General features: G+C 40.4%; 1 protein-coding gene across 2 annotated transcripts in view; it reads left to right on the plus strand.

Moving 5' to 3' along the window:
* Positions 1-21101, plus strand: part of rgl1 (ral guanine nucleotide dissociation stimulator-like 1) — a 98690-nt gene that overhangs the window by 69536 nt on the left and 8053 nt on the right. For both annotated transcript variants that reach the window (XM_062039519.1, XM_062039520.1), the window contains 12 exons: positions 9657-9767; positions 13238-13446; positions 15345-15419; positions 15489-15679; positions 15762-15886; positions 15975-16190; positions 16286-16389; positions 16457-16541; positions 17756-17845; positions 17954-18040; positions 18380-18412; positions 18498-18619. In XM_062039519.1, coding sequence (XP_061895503.1) covers positions 9657-9767; positions 13238-13446; positions 15345-15419; positions 15489-15679; positions 15762-15886; positions 15975-16190; positions 16286-16389; positions 16457-16541; positions 17756-17845; positions 17954-18040; positions 18380-18412; positions 18498-18619 — 1448 coding nt within the window. The remainder of the gene's footprint in view (positions 1-9656; positions 9768-13237; positions 13447-15344; positions 15420-15488; positions 15680-15761; positions 15887-15974; positions 16191-16285; positions 16390-16456; positions 16542-17755; positions 17846-17953; positions 18041-18379; positions 18413-18497; positions 18620-21101) is intronic.

Below are 21101 nucleotides of genomic sequence, written 5' to 3' on the forward strand. Positions count from 1 at the left end.
TGTAATCATTATATATATATTATTAATGCAAATATTAATTTAAAAGGATGTAAACAATTAGTTTTCATTACTGTATAATTGTTTACCTTTATATTGTAAGTGGAGGGTAAATAATTTGTTATCCTAAATAAATAAACAAAAAATAAAATGGACTAATTTCTGTCACTAAAAATTTTACCTTAATAGATATTACATCTTAAAGGGCATTTTTTTCCCAGATGAAAAAATGAGGTTGGACTTGTTTTTGTTTATTGTCATCACGTGATCATGGCATTTTCGCTCATTCGTCTGTGTTGATGGGCTCATATTGCCCATCTGATTTGAAGCTGAAATATTCCCACAACGGGATAGTTGTCTTTTATAATCTTATTTTTTTCCCTCCTAATTTGTGTTACTTTGCGGCACTTCTCACTGGCGAGTCGCGAGGCTCTCTTTGCTATGAGTGTGTTAGCGGCGCCGCTGCGCTTAGTCTTCGCCAAGTCAAAAATTGGGAATAAGTGAAAAGAGGGGCCACTCTGTTCAGTTAATTCTACTGTTAAATAAATGCGCCGAGGTGCTGAGAGCTTTGCACAAAGTAAGATGTCTTTCTTCCTGTTTGACGCGAGAGACGAACGAATGCCAGGCTTAACAATCAATTGCCGGTGATGGCGGAGGAAAAAAAACCTCAGCCTCTTGCCTTATTTACCACACTAATTAAAACCTTTGTGTCTATTCGATTTCGATTAATCGTGCAGCCCTAATAGGTATTGCACTTTCACACAGGCACCACCACTGTACTATTCTGATATTACCTCCAAAAGCTGAAAAATGATCAGGTTGATTCGACTTTCTATTCCCTGTCAGTGCTCTTCAAAATTTTAGAGGCGAATTAGTGGTGGAATGGGGACTGTGTGAAAGTGAAAGTTGGAAACCTGGAACTGGGGTGTGAAGTTTAAAATTCAGTAGGGACTCACTTCTTCTGACCTTTTGTGTTGGAAGCTAATCGTCTGATTGCAGCATGCTGTGTCGCACTTGTCCCGCTTTGGTAGTGTCTGTGTAAAATGCACCGACAAATAAATGCAGGATCTTTTTGTGAAAGATCACATACAGTTGTGGTCAAAAGTTTACATACACTTGTAAAGAACATGATGTCACGTCTGTCTTGAGTTTCCAATCATTTCTACAACTCTTATTTTTTTGTGATAGAGTGATTGGAGCACATAATTGTTGGTCACAAAAAACATTCATGAAGTTTGATTCTTTTATGAATTTATTATGGGTCTACTGAAAATGTGACCAAATCTGCTGGGTCAAAAGTATACATACAGCAATATTATTATTTTGGTTACATGTCCCTTGGCAAGTTGCACTGCAATAAGGCACTTTTGGTAGCCATCCACAAGCTTCTGGTAGAATTTTTGACCACTCCTCTTGACAAAATTGGTGCAGTTCAGCTAAATTTAGACTTAGACAAACTTTAATGATCCACAAGGGAAATGATTCAACACAGTAGCTCAGTTACAATGATGGAAAGTGTAAGGATGGAAAGGACAATGCAGGTATAAATAGACTGATATAGCGATAAAAAATCGAACGTATATACGAATATATACATAATATGTGTACAGTATACTATATATACAGATATATTATATTATGTCTATAACATATATACAATATATACCAATGACCATGTACAATATTACAGTATATACATTATATTGTTGGCTTTCTGACATGGACTGGTTTCTTCAGCATTGTCCACACGTTTAAAGTCAGGACTTTGGGAAGGCCATTCTAAAACCTTAATTCTAGCCTGATTTAGCCATTCCTTTACCACTTTTGACGTGTGTTTGGGGTCATTGTCCTGTTGGAACACCCAACTGCACACAAGACCCAACCTCCGGGCTGATGATTTTAGGCTGTCCTGAAGAATTTGGAGGTAATCCTCCTTTTTCATTCTCCCATTTACTCTCTGTAAAGCACCAGTTCAATTGGCAGCAAAACAGGCCCAGAGCATAATACTACCACCACCACGCTTGACGGTAGGTATGGTGTTCCTGGGATTAAAGGCCTCACCTTTTCTCCTCCAAACATATTGCTGGGTATTGTGGCCAAACAGCTAATTTTTTGTTTCATGTCAGTGGTAGTCGTACACTGTTAGAAATGGGGTACAATCTGTACTTTTGGGCTAATTATTGGACTCTGAGGTAGCTGTTTGTAAAAAAAGAGGTACAGATGCTGTTCCAAGTTTGTAAAAGGGTACAAAAAGTGCCTTGAGGTGTGCGATTTGACCCTTAATGTCCTCATGTATGTTAATTTCGAGCTGAGCACTGCAATAAAAGTCTGATGCAGAGCTGTCGCATAGGGGGCTCATTTGGGAGTCTGCACACATTCCGTCTCTACTCGTCAACCTTTCATCGCTCCCTGAAGGTTGTGCAGCTCCGGCTTCACCTCCACCGAGACAGGAACACAGTAAAAGAGACGGATGGGGAATTAAAGGGAGTGGAGGCAAGAGAGAGAGAGAGGGGGACGTTGGCCTCACATGCTGCGGCGTTGGGGGTTGGAACGTTGTGGATGCTTTACAGCACTTTTGTCCTTGCTAATGTAGTTAGTTGCAGAGCTTCAGATTCTTCTAGTGTGACCTTAATCAAAGCCTAGCAGTCGTAATTTGAATCCGCATCAAATTGGCTTTTCTTATTTCAATGTATGCATTAATGATAGAAAACAACAATGTTGACATACCCACCTAAACAATATATCAGAACTTTGTCATTAGGGTTGAGGCATTATTGGGTGACGCATTAGGGGAAAATACATCTTGAATCCACACAATAATGGGTTCTTCTGAGGTACTTGCCTCTCCTTGCCACAAAATTTAGTGGAAAGCAGTGAAGCATTTTATGCATTATCCTGCTAGCTAAACCAAAAAAAAGTATTTGGGTCGAAATGGTCCATTTTCCACTTAGTCCTGTTGTTCTGTAGAGGAAATAGTTTTACTTTTGCTCGCTTTTTTGGCATTATTTTATAACAAAGAAAAGAACATTTGTGAAATAACAGTTAACAATAATAATTAATTTACAATTAGTTTGTGCTTAGTCCTAATAAAAAACTGTGTTGAAAATATACAAGTCTTTTGCTGGGGCACTTTAGCGTGCAAACCTGACCCATCCTAACTTTGTTAAATCATTATTTAGTTGAAAGTTTTATGTCTTTGTCATTCTCATATGTTACGCACAGTGAATTAAATTTCTCTTACACAGCGCATTTAGTGCAACAACGATAAGGCAACATATGTGTACAGCTTTGGTAATAGGTACATTCGCACCCACCTGCACAAAAGTACTTCAAAATGTAACAATCAAAATAAATATGACTTTTTTTATTGTTTACTAGGGCATGCATATGTAATATGCATTAGTTTGACCATTTAAAATCAACGATAATAAAAAGGAGATGCTTGGGAATAGCATAAACATGCCCCAAAAACTTACTTTTTGGTGTAACCATCATGAGCGTTCTGTTCAGGTATATTTCTTTTATATTTTGATAAATCATCATAAATAGGTATTGATCAATCTTTAAACTGCGTGTATTTTATATCAGTTTGCTTTTGACATCTTATTTAGAATTGTAGTTGAAACTTTTACAACCTTGTGTTGCGCTCATGATGGCGTAACCAAACTAGATTATTTTGAATATTTATTCCCTTTTTTACATTTAGTATATTTAAATATACTGTGTTTTATGCTTTTTTCTTTTTGGAACATGTACTATACATATAATACAATAAAGTCCCATATAAAATTATGTTTCTAGCAATACTTTAATTTTGCCTTTGAAAGTAACACTCCAATGTCCATTAGTGGAGCTGTACACATATGGTTTTAGATCAAATTAATATGAATAAATAAATAAAATGAGTGTAAATTGGGGGCAGCAAGGTGGAACAGGGATTAGTGCATGTGCCTCACAATATGAATGTCCTGAGTTCAATCCCGGGCTCCGGATCTTTCTGTGTGGAGTTTGTATGTTCCCCCCCCCCCCCCCCCCGTGACTGCGTGGGTTCCCTCGGGGTACTCCAGCATCCTCCCACCTCCAAAAAAACATGCACCAGGGGATAGGTTGATTGGCAACACTAAATTGGCCCTAGTGTGTGAATGTGAGTGTGAATGTTGTCTGTCTATCTGTGTTGGCCCTGCAATAAGGTGGCGACTTGTCCAGGGTGTACCCCGCCTTCCGCCCGAATGCAGTTGAGATAGGCTCCAGCACCCCCCGCGACCCCGACAAGCGGTAGAAAATGGATGGATGGAGTGTAAATTGGAATAGTTTTTCAATGTATTTGCGGGGAAGTATGAGGGGCAGGGCAGCGATTGACATCAGTATTCTGATGGTTTCAAAGAAAAAACTCTTCCTGAGTCTGGCGGAGGGCACAAACCATGAAGAGGTGGTGAGATGGATGGGAATAATCATTTAATATTTTGCTGGCACGCTTGGTGTCTATGTCTGCCAGTGTGCTGCTTCTATAATCCTGTGCAGAGACTGACGCTGTGCAACAGTAATTTCCATACCAGACTGATGGCGGGGTAGGTTATGGTGCAGTCTCTGTGGTACCACTATTGTAGGACGATATTATGGAGGGAGAACAAAAAACTATCTGCTGTTTGCCGCCACACAGATCACGTATGGGTGCTTTATTGCAGCGGCCATACAGAAACTGTCCCCATATTTCAAGTTCCGGGCAATGCATGCGGTCTGGATTGGATCAATTTTTATATCACTAAACAATTAATTGAGGCAACAGAATATAAATCAAAGATTTTTTTTGTAGTCGAATTAATCGATTAACTGTTGCAGCCCTCTTTTCATCGCCACCCTTAATGAGACCCTTAACTGTTGTGTCTTTGACGAATTTGATGACACGGTTTGAGGCAGTGTGTGTGGGCAGAGTTAATAGGAGAGGGCTGAGCACACATCCCTGGGGGGGCGGTGTTCAGCGTGATGATGCTCGACGTATTGTCTCCTACCCTGGCCCGATTTATTCATATTCAGGCATAAAATCCTGGATTTTTTCAAAAGATCCAAAATCTGATGGCATTTTACTTGGCCATGTTCATGCACCATGTTCTTGTCTTGCTACCAAAAACAGTTTGGTGGAAGCAAAATAGGTTTGATTGCAGAAAGTGTTTGCCATCATTAATTAGATCGTGGTTTTCCAAAATGTTTCCATTTTTAATGGCTTACTCGTTGTCAGAGATAGACCAAAATACACTAAGCAAATGTATTTGTCAAAAACCAGGCATACATTGGATTTTGTTGTAAATTCATGTTTTCTGCACTCGTCACTGGTTTGTATTAATGTTTATTTTCTATCATTAGATTAATCACCCTTTTGGATTTTGATTCATCGCGATTAATCTCAGCAAATTATTTGTATTATTACACGTAATTTAAATTAACTTAAAAATTACCCCGATTTTGGACACAAATAGGATTCTATTGTCACAATGTCATACACTAAATCTGCAACGATTATTAAGAAAAAGCATTGATTTATATTGTTTTGTTTTGATTAATCGTTTAGTAAGCGTAATTTAGGGCTGGGCGACATGGCTGAAAACTGTATCACAATATAAGTTTTTTTATATTGATTGATATAATTATTGGTATTTTTAATGACTTATCTAAGCAAGCCAAAAAATACAGAAATACAATTTCCAATTTACCAATGGTGCTATTTATCAGTGAAGAATGTTTCTGGTAGCCTGGTAGGGCCAGCTAGCACAGCTAAGTTGGTCAAATAGGTTTGTGGTATTACTGCTTTTGGTGGGGAGTTGCATAATTTACAGACCACATTGGTCTGACTACAGTCCGTTTAACCAAAACAAAAACTGTCGAGGGGACTTTTTCAGTTTTGTTCACAATTTAGTTGCTCTCTGCAACACTCAAATTTAGTTTCTGTTGTATCGTAGATAGGGATGATACTCGAAACCGGTTTTCCCGGTTGTTTGATAACAAAAGAACCGAGTCCTCGGACTCGAATCCCCTTTTGAGAACCGGTACCCGTTATCGAGACCACTATAGTAAAGGAAAAGAGTTGATTCTTTATTCGAATCCCGTCCCGACCAGAAATGCTCTGTGTGACATCACAAGAAATGGCGTCATGTAGCTCAGTCATTAGGCGCAGATAGCGAAAGCAGGAAAACAATGGACGGGAAGAAGCGCTCCAAGGTGTAATAAAGTTCAAAACAAAAGCTATCATCCATCGAATAACTTTACTGAGAGATTTTAGCAGGGTAAAACACATGACGAACACTTTTACGACCAACCGGAAACATAGCAACCAGGCTAGCAACGCACCTCCTTTACGGCAGCTGTCACAACGTTCTTAAAACAACCGCAGCACATTCATATATATACAACACATCTCCCTTTTTTAACTTTTGTTTTTCTTTCCTTGTAAACAAAACAAAATCACACTGTAGATGTGTTGTTTGTCTAATTATAAATAATGCAGACGAGGCGTGTTGGCTGAGTTCTTGACGTTTACTTTCACAGCGTGGCAACATGCAACACTTTTCGGGGCTACCGCACATGCTCGTAACTCCCGTTGCATGCTGGGTAGTGTAGTTGTTATATTCTCTAGCTCATAACATCTTTCCCCCTATAAAGAAATAATGTTAACTCAATAAAGTGTATTTCTTTTTTTAGCTTTAACTTTTAATTTTTTAGCATTGTAACCACATTTGCAAAGAACTTTTCTCTTCATAGAATTTTCTTTCAATAAAGAAATAAAGTGCAAAAATGTCAAAGCATCATAAACAGTTATGTCAAATAGCAGCAGAAGTGCACTTTTTGGAGAGCTGTATTATTTTCAGTTTTGTGCCCAAGGGACTGATTTTATTTAACACTATATTATTATTTATACACCTATAGTGATCACAGAGACAGATTGTTTTTGTGTTACTGTATATATTTGTTTCTCTGAAAAATCCCACTTAATATACTTTGGGTAACAACAGTCAATATTTATTTTATTTTATTTTATTTTTTTAGGTGGGTAACAGTCAATATTTATTTATTTATTAGATTTTTTTATTTTTTATTATATAATAAAAGTGAGCTTTTGTTAAACCAAATATTGTGTTTTTTTCCATAAACAACAACCTATCTGGACTCGATAAGAGAATCGATAAGGAATCGGTTCGATAAGAGGATTCGATAATAGGCTCGAACTCGATAATTCCTTATCAAACATCATCCCTAATCGTAGATTTGAATGTAGTTTTGAGACACGAGATGGCAGTATTGATAAGTTATTGAAAAATAGTTTTGGGGACTTACGACCGTTAGACCGAGGCATTAGAAGTGTCAGGATGTTGCCGCACCGTCTGCACCACAAAACTTAAGACAAGTGTCTGTTATTGAGTTGATATCCTGTATCAAGATATCACAGTTTCTCTTCTCACTTCAAAGAATCAACCGCGAGATAACAAGATGGCGCCACTTGATAGTTGATACTGTTGCCTGAATGGCTGTTAGCGTGTCACTCCAACGGATCAGTGATCACTTCCCGCGTTGCTCGGCTACCGGAGAGCGAGTGTCTTTGTTCATGCAACCAACCTTGCTTCACAACTTCCCCTTTCTTCCGAGCAAAAATATATCTACCGGTATAATGAATGTTTTATTAATATCGATTACGTGTCAATCGTGATTTATATTGATATTGTTTTATCGGCCCAGCGTTAGCGTTACTAGAGTCCAGACTGCTTGGAGGGCACAGAACTTGAAAGACACGGACATAGTTTCCACACGGCTGCTGCAATAGAGAGCACATGAGAGCAATGGTGAGTGGGTGTTGTGATCTGTGTGGCTCCAAACAGCAGAGTTTCTTTGTTTTTTAATTTTGTGATTGTTGTCTGTCTATCTGTGTTGGCCCTGCGATGAGGTGGTGACTAGTCCAGGGTGTACTCCGCCTGAGTGCAGCTGGTATAGGCTCCAGCACCCCCTGCGACCCACCGACCGACACGCGGTAGAAAATTAATGGATGTCTGGATGGATGAATGCACCCATGTTAAAAGTGCAATTGCAATGTTGATGATGTGCATTTATTTAAAAAAAAAAAAGAAGCAAAAAAATTTGTATTTCAACAAGTTTCCCTGAAATACACAATGAGGCTATAAAGCGTCTTTTTTCATCGATACTAAAAAAACTGATAGCTGCAGCCCTAGAATATATCAAATCAAATCAACTTTATTTATAAAGCACATTTAAAATTTACCACAGGGGTAGCCAAAGTGCTGTACAATGGGCAGGTTAAAAATAATACGAGAACCGAGCAAACACAACACAAACAGAACACGATAAAAAAGATAATAAAAAAAATATAAAAACATAAAAACAGGTTCACAGCAGGTGTATTATGGGGCGCCATTGCAGGATGGATATCATTTAGTGTTAAAAGCCATGGAATAAAAGTATGTTTTTAAGAGCGATTTAAAAACAGGAAGAGAGGAGGCTTGTCTAACACTAAGAGGTAGGTTGTTCCAGAGCTTGGGAGCAGCAGCGGCGAAAGCTCTGTCACCTCTAAGCTTCAGCCTTGTGTCCGGGACCGTCAGTAGCAGCTGATCGGCTGATCTTAGGGATTGGGTGGGGCAGTAAGGCTGAAGGAGATCAGAGAGATATGTTGGCGCGAGGTTGTTTAGACATTTAAAAACAAATAAAAGGAGTTTAAAGTTGATTCAGTAACGCACAGGGAGCCAGTGAAGGGACGCTAATATAGGAGTGGTGTGCTCACGTCTGTGGGTCTGTGTTAGCAGACGAGCAGCAGAGTTCTGCACGAGCTGCAGGCGGGCGAGGGAGGCCTGGCTAATGCCTACATACAGGGCATTGCAGTAGTCTAAACGATTCGAGATAAAGGCGTGGATTAATTTCTCGAGATCATGTATATATGTATCTGTATATATGCACATATATACAGTATAGGCCAAACGTTTGGACACACCTTCTCATTCAATGCATTTTCTTTATTTTCATGACTATTTACATAGTAGATTGTGACTGAAGGCATCAAAACTATGAATGAACACATGTGGAGTTATGTACTTAAAAAAAGGTGAAATAACTGAAAACATATTTTATATTCTAGTTTCTTCAAAATAGCCACCCTTTGTCTGATTACTGCTTTGCACACTCTTGGCATTCTCTCGATGAGCTTCAAGAGGTAGTCATCTGAAATGTTTTTTTACTTCACACGTGTGCTTGAAGCTCATCGAGAGAATGCCAAGAGTGTGCAAAGCAGTAATCAGACAAAGGGTGGCTATTTTGAAGAAACTAGCATCTAAAACATGTTTTCAGTTATTTCACCTTTCATAGTTTTGATGCCTTTGGTGACAATCTACAATGTAAATAGTCATGAAAATAAAGAAAACACATTGAATGAGAAGGTGTGTCCAAACTTTTGGCCTGTACTGTATATGTATGTATATCAACCTGAGCCGCCTCCGTGGTTAAAGGAGCATATGCGGTCAAAATAAATTGCATAAATAATCTGTTTCATACATAATTAATGTGATAGTTTTTGTAATGAATATCATGCGTTTGCTTTGACTGTTGTAGTTTATATACGATATAAGTTGATGTGATACATTATTATACATTCTTTTCCCTCTGTGCAGAGCTCTGTGCAGGACTGGGGGGAGGAAGTGGAGGAAGGAGCCATCTACAATGTAACACTGAAGAGGGTTCAGATTCAACAGGCAGCTAACAAGGGTGCAAGATGGCTGGGGGTGAGTGTGTGAACTCAATACTCTCACAGCAGCAGCACTGTGGTAATGTGTATCTCTTGTTTGTTTGGTAACTTAATGCATTTTCCACTCTCTTGTTGACAAACGTGCATTCCAAGTGAAAAATATCAAGTGTGTAGACTTTTAAGACATTGACCTATTTGTGCAGAGAGAGCTCATCTCCGTTGCTTCCAACCCGAACGAACCATTGTGTTGTTTTAACGTCGGAGCTATAAATCTCCCGCTGTGGGTTTCACCTTTAACAGCGACCGATGCTGCTCATTCTCTTTGAGCCAAAGCATGTGATTTCCTGACTTTCCTGAACTGCTCACTCCTACCCCCTCTCCATTTTGCAGCAGCAGTAGTTTAACGAAATGCAGCTCCGGCATTAAAAAGCATTAAAGGCTTTTCCTTGAGTTGTGCATTTAACGTCTGTTACCCACAAGACACCTCTGTTTCCTAAACGATGTTGTTTACGCCGCGTTGTGACACGCTCAGCAGTATTTCAGTAAAACTGCCGAGTATTTATGTTGGGGTGGGTTTAGGCGATTTAGCAGCAGGAGAGCAGGAACACGCGTCATCTGTGGAATTAACACAAATGATTGTTCTGTTGTGTACACGAGAAAGCTGGATCTTGTGTGTTTTGCAGCCTTTTATGCACTGAAAAGGAAAAACGTTGGCTCAGCGAAAGGACGCTATGGTGGTCACTGTACAAAATGCCAGCTGTATCAGAGCCAAAATGAGATGGTGTGTTTATTTTAATTATGTGGTTTTCTAATGTTGCTCACTTGTATGGGCTCACTTGACACCTAAAGTCCAGTTTGCTTGATTAGTGCGAGTGCTGTGGCCCTTATACCAAACCAAGTACACTTTCTTGATCACACATCACTTCAGAACCCAACCTCGTATATCAGTGTGATTGTACCTCGCACCCCTTATTAGCACCGAAATAATCCTATGCTTTTTTTTTGGAAGACAAAAAAGATAATATTAAGACAATCATGTTCTCAACATCTGGCCATCACAGGCATATATTTCCGAGCTTCTTGAATCTTGACAGTTTTTAGATGACTTCATTAATCAATACAATCTTAAAATTAGCATCATGAATTCTCCTGTTGTGTGATATCGTGCTAAACTTTTGTGTTGCGGCAGCATCTCTCCAGGTTACCTGAGTGTGCGTGACAGAAAGAAAAACTCTTGACTTGCTAAGGATTGAAGTCGTTTGCCGCCACGTGTTGGTTTGCAAGTAGAAATGTTTCGATCCCAAATGCAGGATAAGCTGCCTTTTTTAGACAGTTTTCTAGTGGAAAAATACTGTCCATTATTATTATAATGCCACCTTTCATAACAAACATGCAAGAGGATCCCACTGCTGGCCTCCCAATGGACTGGACTCCCACATTATTAACTGTTCCCACTCGACACCCTTTGCACCCGGTCACCCAGGCGGGGGGTGGTCGTTCCCAAGGTTTCTTATTGTCCCATTGGGTTGGGTTTTTTATTGCCCGCATATGGGTTAAGATCCGGGGATATCGTGGTTTGTGAAGCCCTTTGAGGCACTTGTGATTAAGGGCTATATACCGTAAATCAGGGGTGCCCACACTTTTTCTGCAGGCAAGCTACTTTTCAATTGATCAAGTCAAGGGGATCTACCTCATTCATATATATAATTTATATTTATTTATTTATGAAAGAGACGTTTTTGTTAACAAGTTACATGTGTTTAATGATAATACAAGCATGTTTAACACATATAGATTCCTTTCTTTCATGAAGACAATAATATAAGTTGGTATATTACCTGATTCTGATTACTTGTATTGATTGGAATCAGACAGTAGTTTTTATACACTTTGCAAGAAATACATTGGCAGCAAACTCCGTAGCTTGCTAGCTTGTGCACACCACCTTTCTGAGACAGGATGGAGCAGTGCTTTTATTATGAAGATAGGAACTGCGCAGTCGGTCTTTAGAGTTTTGACAGCAGGTACGGCGCGAGAGTCTGTTAAAATAAAATGTGATTCTCGCCTTCCTGTCGGTCATTTTTTCTTAATAATGAGCTCGCAGCATCCAGCGTCATCTCACAAGACCCTCGGGTGCCGTGAATGTCAATCAGGTGACGTCTTGGTGAAGATTGATGATTGCTCATTTTTAGGTCTATTATTTTAATGCCTGGCTGGCAATCGACTGACACATCGACGTAATGGACACCCCTCCCGTAAATAAACTTTGATATATAGATTGATTTATTACATCCATTTACATAAAAACTTGGGATCGACCGATTATCGGCCGGGCCGATTATTGGCATTTTGACATATATCAATATTGACCTTCTTTTATCGGTATCTGCTGATGTTTTGTTTTTTTTACAACAGAAATGCATCAGCAGATACAATATATGCAAATATAATACCAGTATTAGGTATTAAAAAAATAAAAACATTGTGATAAGTAGAGAGTAAGTTAGTAATACTAACCAGTGCTCCTTTCTACTAAGCTGCGCTGCGGTGCTAAGACGGCCACACTATTTGCTCCTCTTAGACACACTTTTTGGTTTTTTGGTAATAAGTTAACCACAACATTAGCGCCGCATAAAACATTATGACGCTACTGGTCCTACGTTTCCTAAAAAAAGTATTTAAAAGAAAACAAGCAGCTGTTTGCTGACCTATACTTAAATTTTACTGAAGTTGAATATTGGCTCCAAATATTGACTGTGGGCCTCCTTGACTACTAATAATCGATATCGGCCCTGAAAAAAACATATCGCTCGATCGCTCAAAAAAACCAACTCTATATAAGTCAAAAAGTCAACAACAATGTTGTATTATGAAGTCATGACACGTAAACAGGCTGTTAGTTGTGTGAGTGAAAGGTGAGGAAAGGCAAAATCGCACACAAGTCAGTTTGAGTGTGCCCCAACACTTTACGTTTTCTTCCAGTTCCACTTCCTGGAGGTGTCCTAATACTTATTCCCCATAGCGTATTTATCATACGCAGTCAAGCGCTTCCAGTACGATGACAATGTGTATGTACGCTCATTGCTGCTTTTACTTTGGAATGTCATTGCATACTTCATTTTGCACATTGGAATTGGTACTCTCAGCCACGGCGATAGATAAGTGTTTTTCTTGACTTGTTATCAGAGGGGAGAACTCGAAGGGGTGATGTAGGAGGGCTCTGCGTTGATTGGAAGCAGATTGGAGAGTTTCCTGCCTTAGCGTCCTAACACTCTTTGTCTATGCCACTTTTTCTACTACTCCCCCCTAAATGCTCTACAACCGCTCAGTTTCACTCTCCAATAGTAAGACACATCTGGATGAATAAAAAAAAAAAGAGTAATAGGTCAGAATCGGTCTTTCCTCTTTCTCTCACCTCTTCAACTCCAAAACATACACAAGATAAGACACTGCAATACAGCTTCTCAAGTCTTGTGAACTTCTACGTATGCGTGTGTTTATGATTAGGCGGACGGCGACCGCTTGCCTCCAGGCCACACAGTGAGCCAGCTAGAGACCTGCAAGATCCGAAGCATCCGCGCCGGAACCCTGGAGCGTCTAGTGGAGACGCTATTGACGGCGTTCGGCGACAACGACCTCACGTACACCTCCATCTTCTTGTCCACCTACAGAGCTTTTGCCAGCACGCAGACGGTACTGCAGCTCCTGCTCGACAGGTAAGGCGCTGCTCCCACGCTAGTTTGGGGGCTGCTGCGGGTTCAATGCCATTTTATTTGTAGAACTGTAGAGGTGGATAGTAGGGATTTTCACATAATAAAACAGCTACTAGACCTACACAGTTAGCAAGAATTTGGATAAAAGTGCAAACAAAGGCATTTATTTCCACTATGGAATCAACGGAAAAGTTCACACCTCCAGAATATGATTTCCAATTATATTCACAGTAAATAAAAAAGTAGTGCTTTACAGATGTCCCATCCACATTGTGCTCCGAATATTGCGGTTTCAGCACCTTTAGGATTTTAGATTTTTTTTTTTAATGCATATTCTACAATGGTCCTAAATTGAGAATTTTTCGGAAATAAAAATGGCTAAATAAAAAAACTTGGGTATGACGTTAAACTACATCCAGGCATGAGATGGGAGGTTGTGTGTGGGGTTAGTGAGTCCCAACTAACATCTATAAAATGCACACAAAGAACCGTTTGCACCTTCTCTTGTGACTGGCGGGCGGTCAGCGCCATAAAGCTGAGTGGGTCCCTGGGTAATTGGGGCGTGGACAACCAACAGGACAGACTAAGTTCAACAGCCCAGTAAGGCAATTAGTCTAGGAGAAGGATCTCTGATATAAAATACCCCTTCCGACCCGCACCAAGCCAGCGTGGAAGGTGTAAGCTAATAACCAGCATGAAGAGTACGCCAAGAAGACGGCCCCCAGTCCCCAGCAGTTCCAGAGCTCCAGACCAAGATGGCGGTTCGTTAAGGCAAGGAACAGGGGGTGCTAAGATCGTTCACTATGGCAGAAACATGCTGAGGCTTTCGTCCAGCAGTGGACTGACAACGGCTGATGATGAAATAAACAAACAATATATAGATAAATTAGTATTGGCCACTACAGTAAACAATCAGACCACGCTGTTCAGTATTCTGGCCACTGATTGGCTCAACCTCAGGCAGCATTACGATATTGGATTAAAAGTGTGTAAAGGTGACTAAAATATGTTATTTCATGTCTGTCATAATGTGGAAAAATGTATTTATAAGGTCATAAACATGTTTTTATGCTCTAGCTATGAAAATATCCATCCATCCATTTTCTAGTGCTTGTCCCTCTCGGAGTCGCGGGGGTGACTGGAGCCGCTATGAAAATATTTGATTTATAATTAATCATTCCTATTTATTAATCTATGTACTTATTTATTTATTGAATCAATGTTTATGTTACAGATAGTACAAACAAATGTGTTAGCAATTACTACGAAACAAAAAGGGGTAAGCTCTGCTTCTCTCTACTTCTTTTTGGACATGTTGTAATGAAAAACTCTAAATATTTATGTATGATTATCCAAAATAAACTCGCACCATAATCATACTTTACGGAAATTAATTTATTACTGTCAGGTCCGGAACCAAATAACAGCGATAAACAATGTTTTTATGATATAGTTTTATTAATTTGTAAATTTTATTTTATGATCATTATTTCATTCCATATAAGTATTTGTTTTATTGTAAACACACACATTTAAAATAATTCCAATGCCCCTTTTCTAAAAATTGTGCCTGCCTGCTTTAAGGTCAATAAAATAGTTTGAGTCATGTATCAGCATCCCAATAACATTTCAAAACAACCCAACATTTTGGAAGGGCTTCTTAAACCTAAAGGGAACCCTAGTGTTTTAATAAAATGTCATTAAAAACAAAACTAGTGATAGCCCATGCCTTTTCTACAATAACGTATTAATGATGTGCAAATGCGATGTACTATCAAACTGGACATAAACTGGATGTAAATACAAACAGAAAGTCTCTGTGCAGCCTAGGCCTATTTTGGTATGACTACAGGGACGACTCAGCATGCCATGGTTTTTATTTGCCGTATTCTCTGCTGCAGGTATGGAAATGTGGAAGAAAATCAGCCAGATGCCAAGAGAAGCCAAATATCCGAAAGCAATGGAGCCATCAGAAAGTGAGATTCGATTGATTTGCCGCCACGATCTTTGAGGTCCGTGTCTAAACATGTCTGTCGTCCTCGCAGTGCCTTAGCCTCTATCCTGCGTGCCTGGCTGGACCAGTGTCCTGAAGACTTCCAGGAGCCTCCAGACTACCCCTGCCTTCACAGGGTGATAGATTACCTCGGTAAGGCCCTGCCCAGCTCGGAGGCCCTGCGACGGGCAGAGGGTCTGCTAGAACAGCTGCGGATACAAGCCAGCACGGACGAATCTGATGGTAGACATTTTGAAAAATACTCCTTACGTTCATAACCATTGTCATCTGCAAAATTACATTCCATTCAACTGTTTGCTTTCAGCCGGCTTCCACGGCAACACTTCCTACAGCCTCGGGGAAGAGGATGAAGTTGACGGGGAGGTCCAGGAAGACTTTTTGTCATTTGACTCCGACCTGGTGGCTGAGCAGCTGACCTACATGGATGCAGTGAGTAGAAGGAGATAACACCAACATGGAGGTTAATGTATTTTAAAGGAAAGGGTGTGCAACGCTATCCTGTTTTTCTTTGCTGCAGCTGCTGTTCAAAAAGGTGGTGCCGCACCACTGCCTGGGCTCCATCTGGTCCCAGAGGGACAAGAAGCACAACAAGCACAGCGCGCCCACCATTCGGGCCACCATCACTCAGTTCAACGCGGTAGCGGCTTGTGTGGTCAGCACGGTGCTGCGACATCGACAGATACGACCGCATGTCAGAGCGCGGATCATCCAGCGCTGGATAGATATCGCTCAGGTTGCCACATCTTTACTTACAAAGGCTATTTTTGTACATATGTGTCTATTGACTCCAAGTTTTGACTGCCTTTCTGTTTGCTTTTCTCTTAAAAGGAGTGTCGCATACGTAAGAATTTCTCCTCCTTGCGAGCCATCGTGTCCGCGCTGCAGTCCAACCCCCTGTATAGGCTTAAGAGAGTGTGGAACTGCGTACATAAGTAAGTCCCCTTAATTGGGGGGAGAGAGTAACATTTTGCACTTGTCTGACTTGTCTGTGCTCCTCAGAGACAGCATGCAGACGTTTGAGGAGCTGTCGGACATATTTTCTGATCACAACAACTACCTGACCAGCAGAGAGCTGCTCATGAGGGTAAGTGCACGCTAGAAAATGGTTGTGCTCAAATTGTAACTGAATGACCACACACAGGCAAATAATATTGTGGTACACAACAATATATTTACAATATACATGTATGTGGAGTTTGCATGTTCTCCCCGTGACTGCGTTGGTTCCCTCCGGGTACTCCGGCTTCCTCCCACCTCCAAAGACATGCACCTGGGGATAGGTTGATTGGCAACACTAAATTGACCCTAGTGTGTGAATGTGAGTGTGAATGTTGTCTGTCTATCTATGTTGGCCCTGCGATGAGGTGGCGACTTGTCCAGAGTGTACCCTGCCTTCTGCCCGAATGCAGCTGAGATAGGCTACAGCACCCCCCGCGACCCCGAAAGGGACAAGCGGTAGAAAATGGATGGATGGATGTATTTCATTACATTTAAGTGTAACTTTTTCCATTACTAGCATCACCTTTGTCCACTGATTGGTCGGGAGAAATCGCATAGGTCTACTGTTTTGTGGTTATATACGTTTTGATAGATTGGTTAAATAATTAGCAGTTGTTTTATTAACTTTCTGCGATTTCCAGTTTTGGTGTAACAGTAAAAACTCCCAGCTCACCTAAATGCATCACAACAAGACACATGACATCACTCTCTTCCCCCAATTGGTCAGCTGTGGGCTTAAGAACCTAAACAGAAATTAGTGAAATAGCGCATATGAACAAGGCAAAATTGTTGTTTGTCCATATAATCATTTAAGTAATTAATCCAACAGGCAAACAGAAAAGTGCATTTGAAAGGGATGCAGTGAGTAAATTCTGGTCTGTAGTGATGACAACATGCTAAACCTAAGAGACATTCAGTAATTCACAGCTGTTCAATAGATGTAGTCAACATTACGCCATTTAGATGTTGATTAATAGGGACAAAGGGTGCGAGTATGAAAGCACTTACGCATCCTGTTGATGTTGCTGTCCATTAGTGCATTACCAAAGGATCTTTTATTACGCATTTTAGTCCTACTCAGTTTATGCAACATGTCCAATATAAACAGTGTAAATGTCTCCTCAAGAGACTAAAAAGGAGTTGTCTTGGTTAAATTCCTAGTGTTTACCTAGCTTTTACTTTGTGATCACTTGCCTCGGTTTATAGAGCAGATAAATGTATTTTAAAAGAAAGCACATTCCGTAGGTCGCTATTTTTAAAACGTCCGTAACCAAAGTTATTTTTTCCTCCTCCGTACAGGAAGGTACTTCCAAGTTTGCCAGTTTGGAGAGTTGCGCCAAGGAGCATCAGAAACGTACCCACAAGAGACTTCTGCTGCAAAAGGAAATGGTGAGACAAAAGACTGAAAGCTGAAGCTAAAACTGTGCTTTCGGGGGATATTTTTGAGCTGCACATTCCTCTACTCGCACGTCCGTTGAATCACTGTTTCCTCTTTAGGGAGCCATGCAGGGAACCATACCCTACCTGGGGACCTTTCTGACAGACTTGACCATGCTGGATACAGCACTTCCTGACCTAGTAGAGGTAAACAGAAGTAAAACATCACTCAGTGGCCACAACATTAGGTACAGTCGCACATTTAAGAGCCTGCTAGTGGATTCTCTATTAAGGTTGTGCAAGTGTACCTAATGAAGTGTCTAGTGTGTCTGTGTATGTTTGCACCTGATGTATGTTGTTGAAGGTTCGAGTGCATGTGTTTGCAAGTTTACATGAGGCTTCGCATGTGAGAGGCATCTGTCAGAAACGATGACGCAACTGTCAGTGAGCGTGTGAGGAATTATGTGTATTTATTTATTTTTGCTCTGCCTGTTTCTGCGAGTGGTCCGTCTACAGTAAATGTGTGTCTCTTTGTGTTCTCCGCAGGGTGGTCTAATCAACTTTGAGAAGAGACGCAGAGTAGGTCTAAGTCTAGTAATTGAACGTCTCGACACGGGGCTCCCTTTTGGAATCCAAACTAATTTGTGACCAATGATTTTTGCAGGAGTTTGAGGTGATTGCCCAGATCAAGCTGCTCCAGTCGGCCTGCAACAGCTACTGTCTGACTCCGGAACAGGTGTTCCTGCGCTGGTTCAAGAGGCAAACTCAGCTCAGCGAGGAGGAAAGGTAATCAAAGTTTGACATTTAAAACTACATTTAACTTTGTGGATGTGAACAAGAACAGATTAGATTTTGATGCAAATCTTGTTAATTACCCTTGCCCGAGAATGCAAATGTAGAGTCTCATCCATCTAATCGGTAAATAATACGTCAATCTCTATGGTGGAAATTTTGTTCGACTAATAAATGTTCACTTTTTGTTATTTTAAAGGCATACTGAAATGAATTTTTTTTATTTAAACGGGGATAGCAGATCCATTCTATGTGTCATACTTGATCATTTCGCGATATTGCCATATTTTTGCTGAAAGGATTTAGTAGAGAACATCGACGATAAAGTTCGCAACTTTTGGTCGCTGATAAAAAAAAGCCTTGCCTTTACTGGAAGTAGCGTGACGTCGCAGGTTGAAGGGCTCCTCACATTTCCCCATTGTTTACACCAGCAGCGAGAGCGATTCGGACCGAGAAAGCGACGATTACCCCATTAATTTGAGCCAGGATGAAAGATTTGTGGATGAGGAACGTGAGACTGAAGGACTAGAGTGCAGTGCAGGACTTATCTTTTTTTGCTCTGACCGTAACTTAGGTACAAGGGCTCATTGGATTCCACACTTTCTCCTTTTTCTATTGTGGATCACGGATTTGTATTTTAAACCACCTCGGATACTATATCCTCTTGAAAATGAGAGTCGAGAACGCGAAATGGACATTCATAGTGACTTTTATCTCCACGACAATACATCGGTGAAGCACTTAAGCTACGGAGCTAACGTGATAGCATCGTGCTTGAATGCAGATAGAAACAAAAGAAATAAGCCCCTGACTGGAAGGATAGACAGAAGATCAACAATACTACTATCAGGAGACACCGAACCAAACACTGGACCTGTAACCACACGGTTAATGCTGTCCAGCCTGTCGAAGCCTAGCAATGCTGTTGCTAACGACGCCATTGAAGCTAACTTAGCTGCGGGACCTCGTCAGAGCTTTGATAAAAACATTAGCGCTCCACCTATGCCAGCCCTCATCTGCTCATCAACACCCGTGCTCACCTGCGTTCCAGCGATCGACGGCGCGACGAAGGACTTCACCCGATCATCGATGCGGTCGGCGGCTAGCGTCGGATAGCGCGTCTGCTATCCAAGTCAAAGTCCTCCTGGTTGTGTTGCTGCAGCCAGCCGCTAATACACCGATCCCACCTACAGCTTTCTTCTTTGCAGTCTCCATTGTTCATTAAACAAATTGCAAAAGATTCACCAACACAGATGTCCAGAATACTGTGGAATTTTGCGATGAAAACCGAGCTGTTTGTATTGTGATACAATGTGTCCGAATACTTCCGCTTCAGCCATTGACGTCACGCGCAAACGTCATCATACATAGACGTTTTCAACCGGAAGTTCCCCGGGAAATTTAAAATTGCACTTTATAAGTTAACCCGGCCGTATTGGCATGTGTTGCAATGTTAAGATTTCATCATTGATATATAAACTATCAGACTGCGTGGTCGGTAGTAGTGGGTTTCAGTGGGCCTTTAAACACAATTGAAGCAACCCCCATGGCATCCCTGAGTCAAAAAAGATATGTTTCTGTCATTTGACGTCATCCCCAGGAACAAGGAAGTAAACCACTAACATAGGAACAAAAGTATGACACTCCATTATATTTATTTTTTATTTTTGTGAGTGGAATGTTATTTCTAGGGGATTCTCAATAGTGGCACTCTCGCTGCCCCAGAATAAATTTTTTAAAAGGCTATGGCCCCTCTGTCTTCCATCAATCATTTATTAACTAGGAATTACTGTAGCCTGCGATTTATTTGTATTTTTTGCCGTTTTTGCTACAATCAATTTTAGTTACATCCCAGCAAGACAGACAATCAAACACAAATACAGTCTGCTGCCATTTTTTGACTTAAGTCAGTGTTTCCCATAAACTGCCAAGATACCTGTGGCGGTGGGGGCGTGGCTATGGGCGTGGTCACATGACATCGAGTAATTTGCATAATTTACTACAATGATATAATTTTCTCTAAAAAGGCTCAAAAAATGTATACTTACTAATTAATAATAACAGTTTTGTTTTAAATGTCCATCCATCCATCCATCCATTTTACAATATAATTACAACACTTTATGTACATATTTATATACAGATTTGAACAATAAGTTATTCACCGAAATATATGTATTAATTGTGGTTCTTACAAAAAATATATCTTATGAAATATAAAAGCTAAAATGTCTCTTAAAGCTCTGCCCCTTTAATTAGTGCATACTAAATAATTTAACTTTAGCCTACTACTACTACAACCATATTATTTACCAGCAACATAAAGTGAAACAGAGGCAGAGGTGTCCTGCCACAGTCAGTAACAAATAAACAGAAAACAGTAGTGGTCAAATACAAATAAGGCAACAAGAGAAGTATCCTACACTTCTCTTTTGTAAAGTAAATCTGAACAGCCTATATGGGCATCTACATCAAC

The sequence above is a fragment of the Entelurus aequoreus genome, linkage group LG27 (genome assembly GCF_033978785.1).
Source record: "Entelurus aequoreus isolate RoL-2023_Sb linkage group LG27, RoL_Eaeq_v1.1, whole genome shotgun sequence".
Taxonomy (NCBI): domain Eukaryota; kingdom Metazoa; phylum Chordata; class Actinopteri; order Syngnathiformes; family Syngnathidae; genus Entelurus; species Entelurus aequoreus.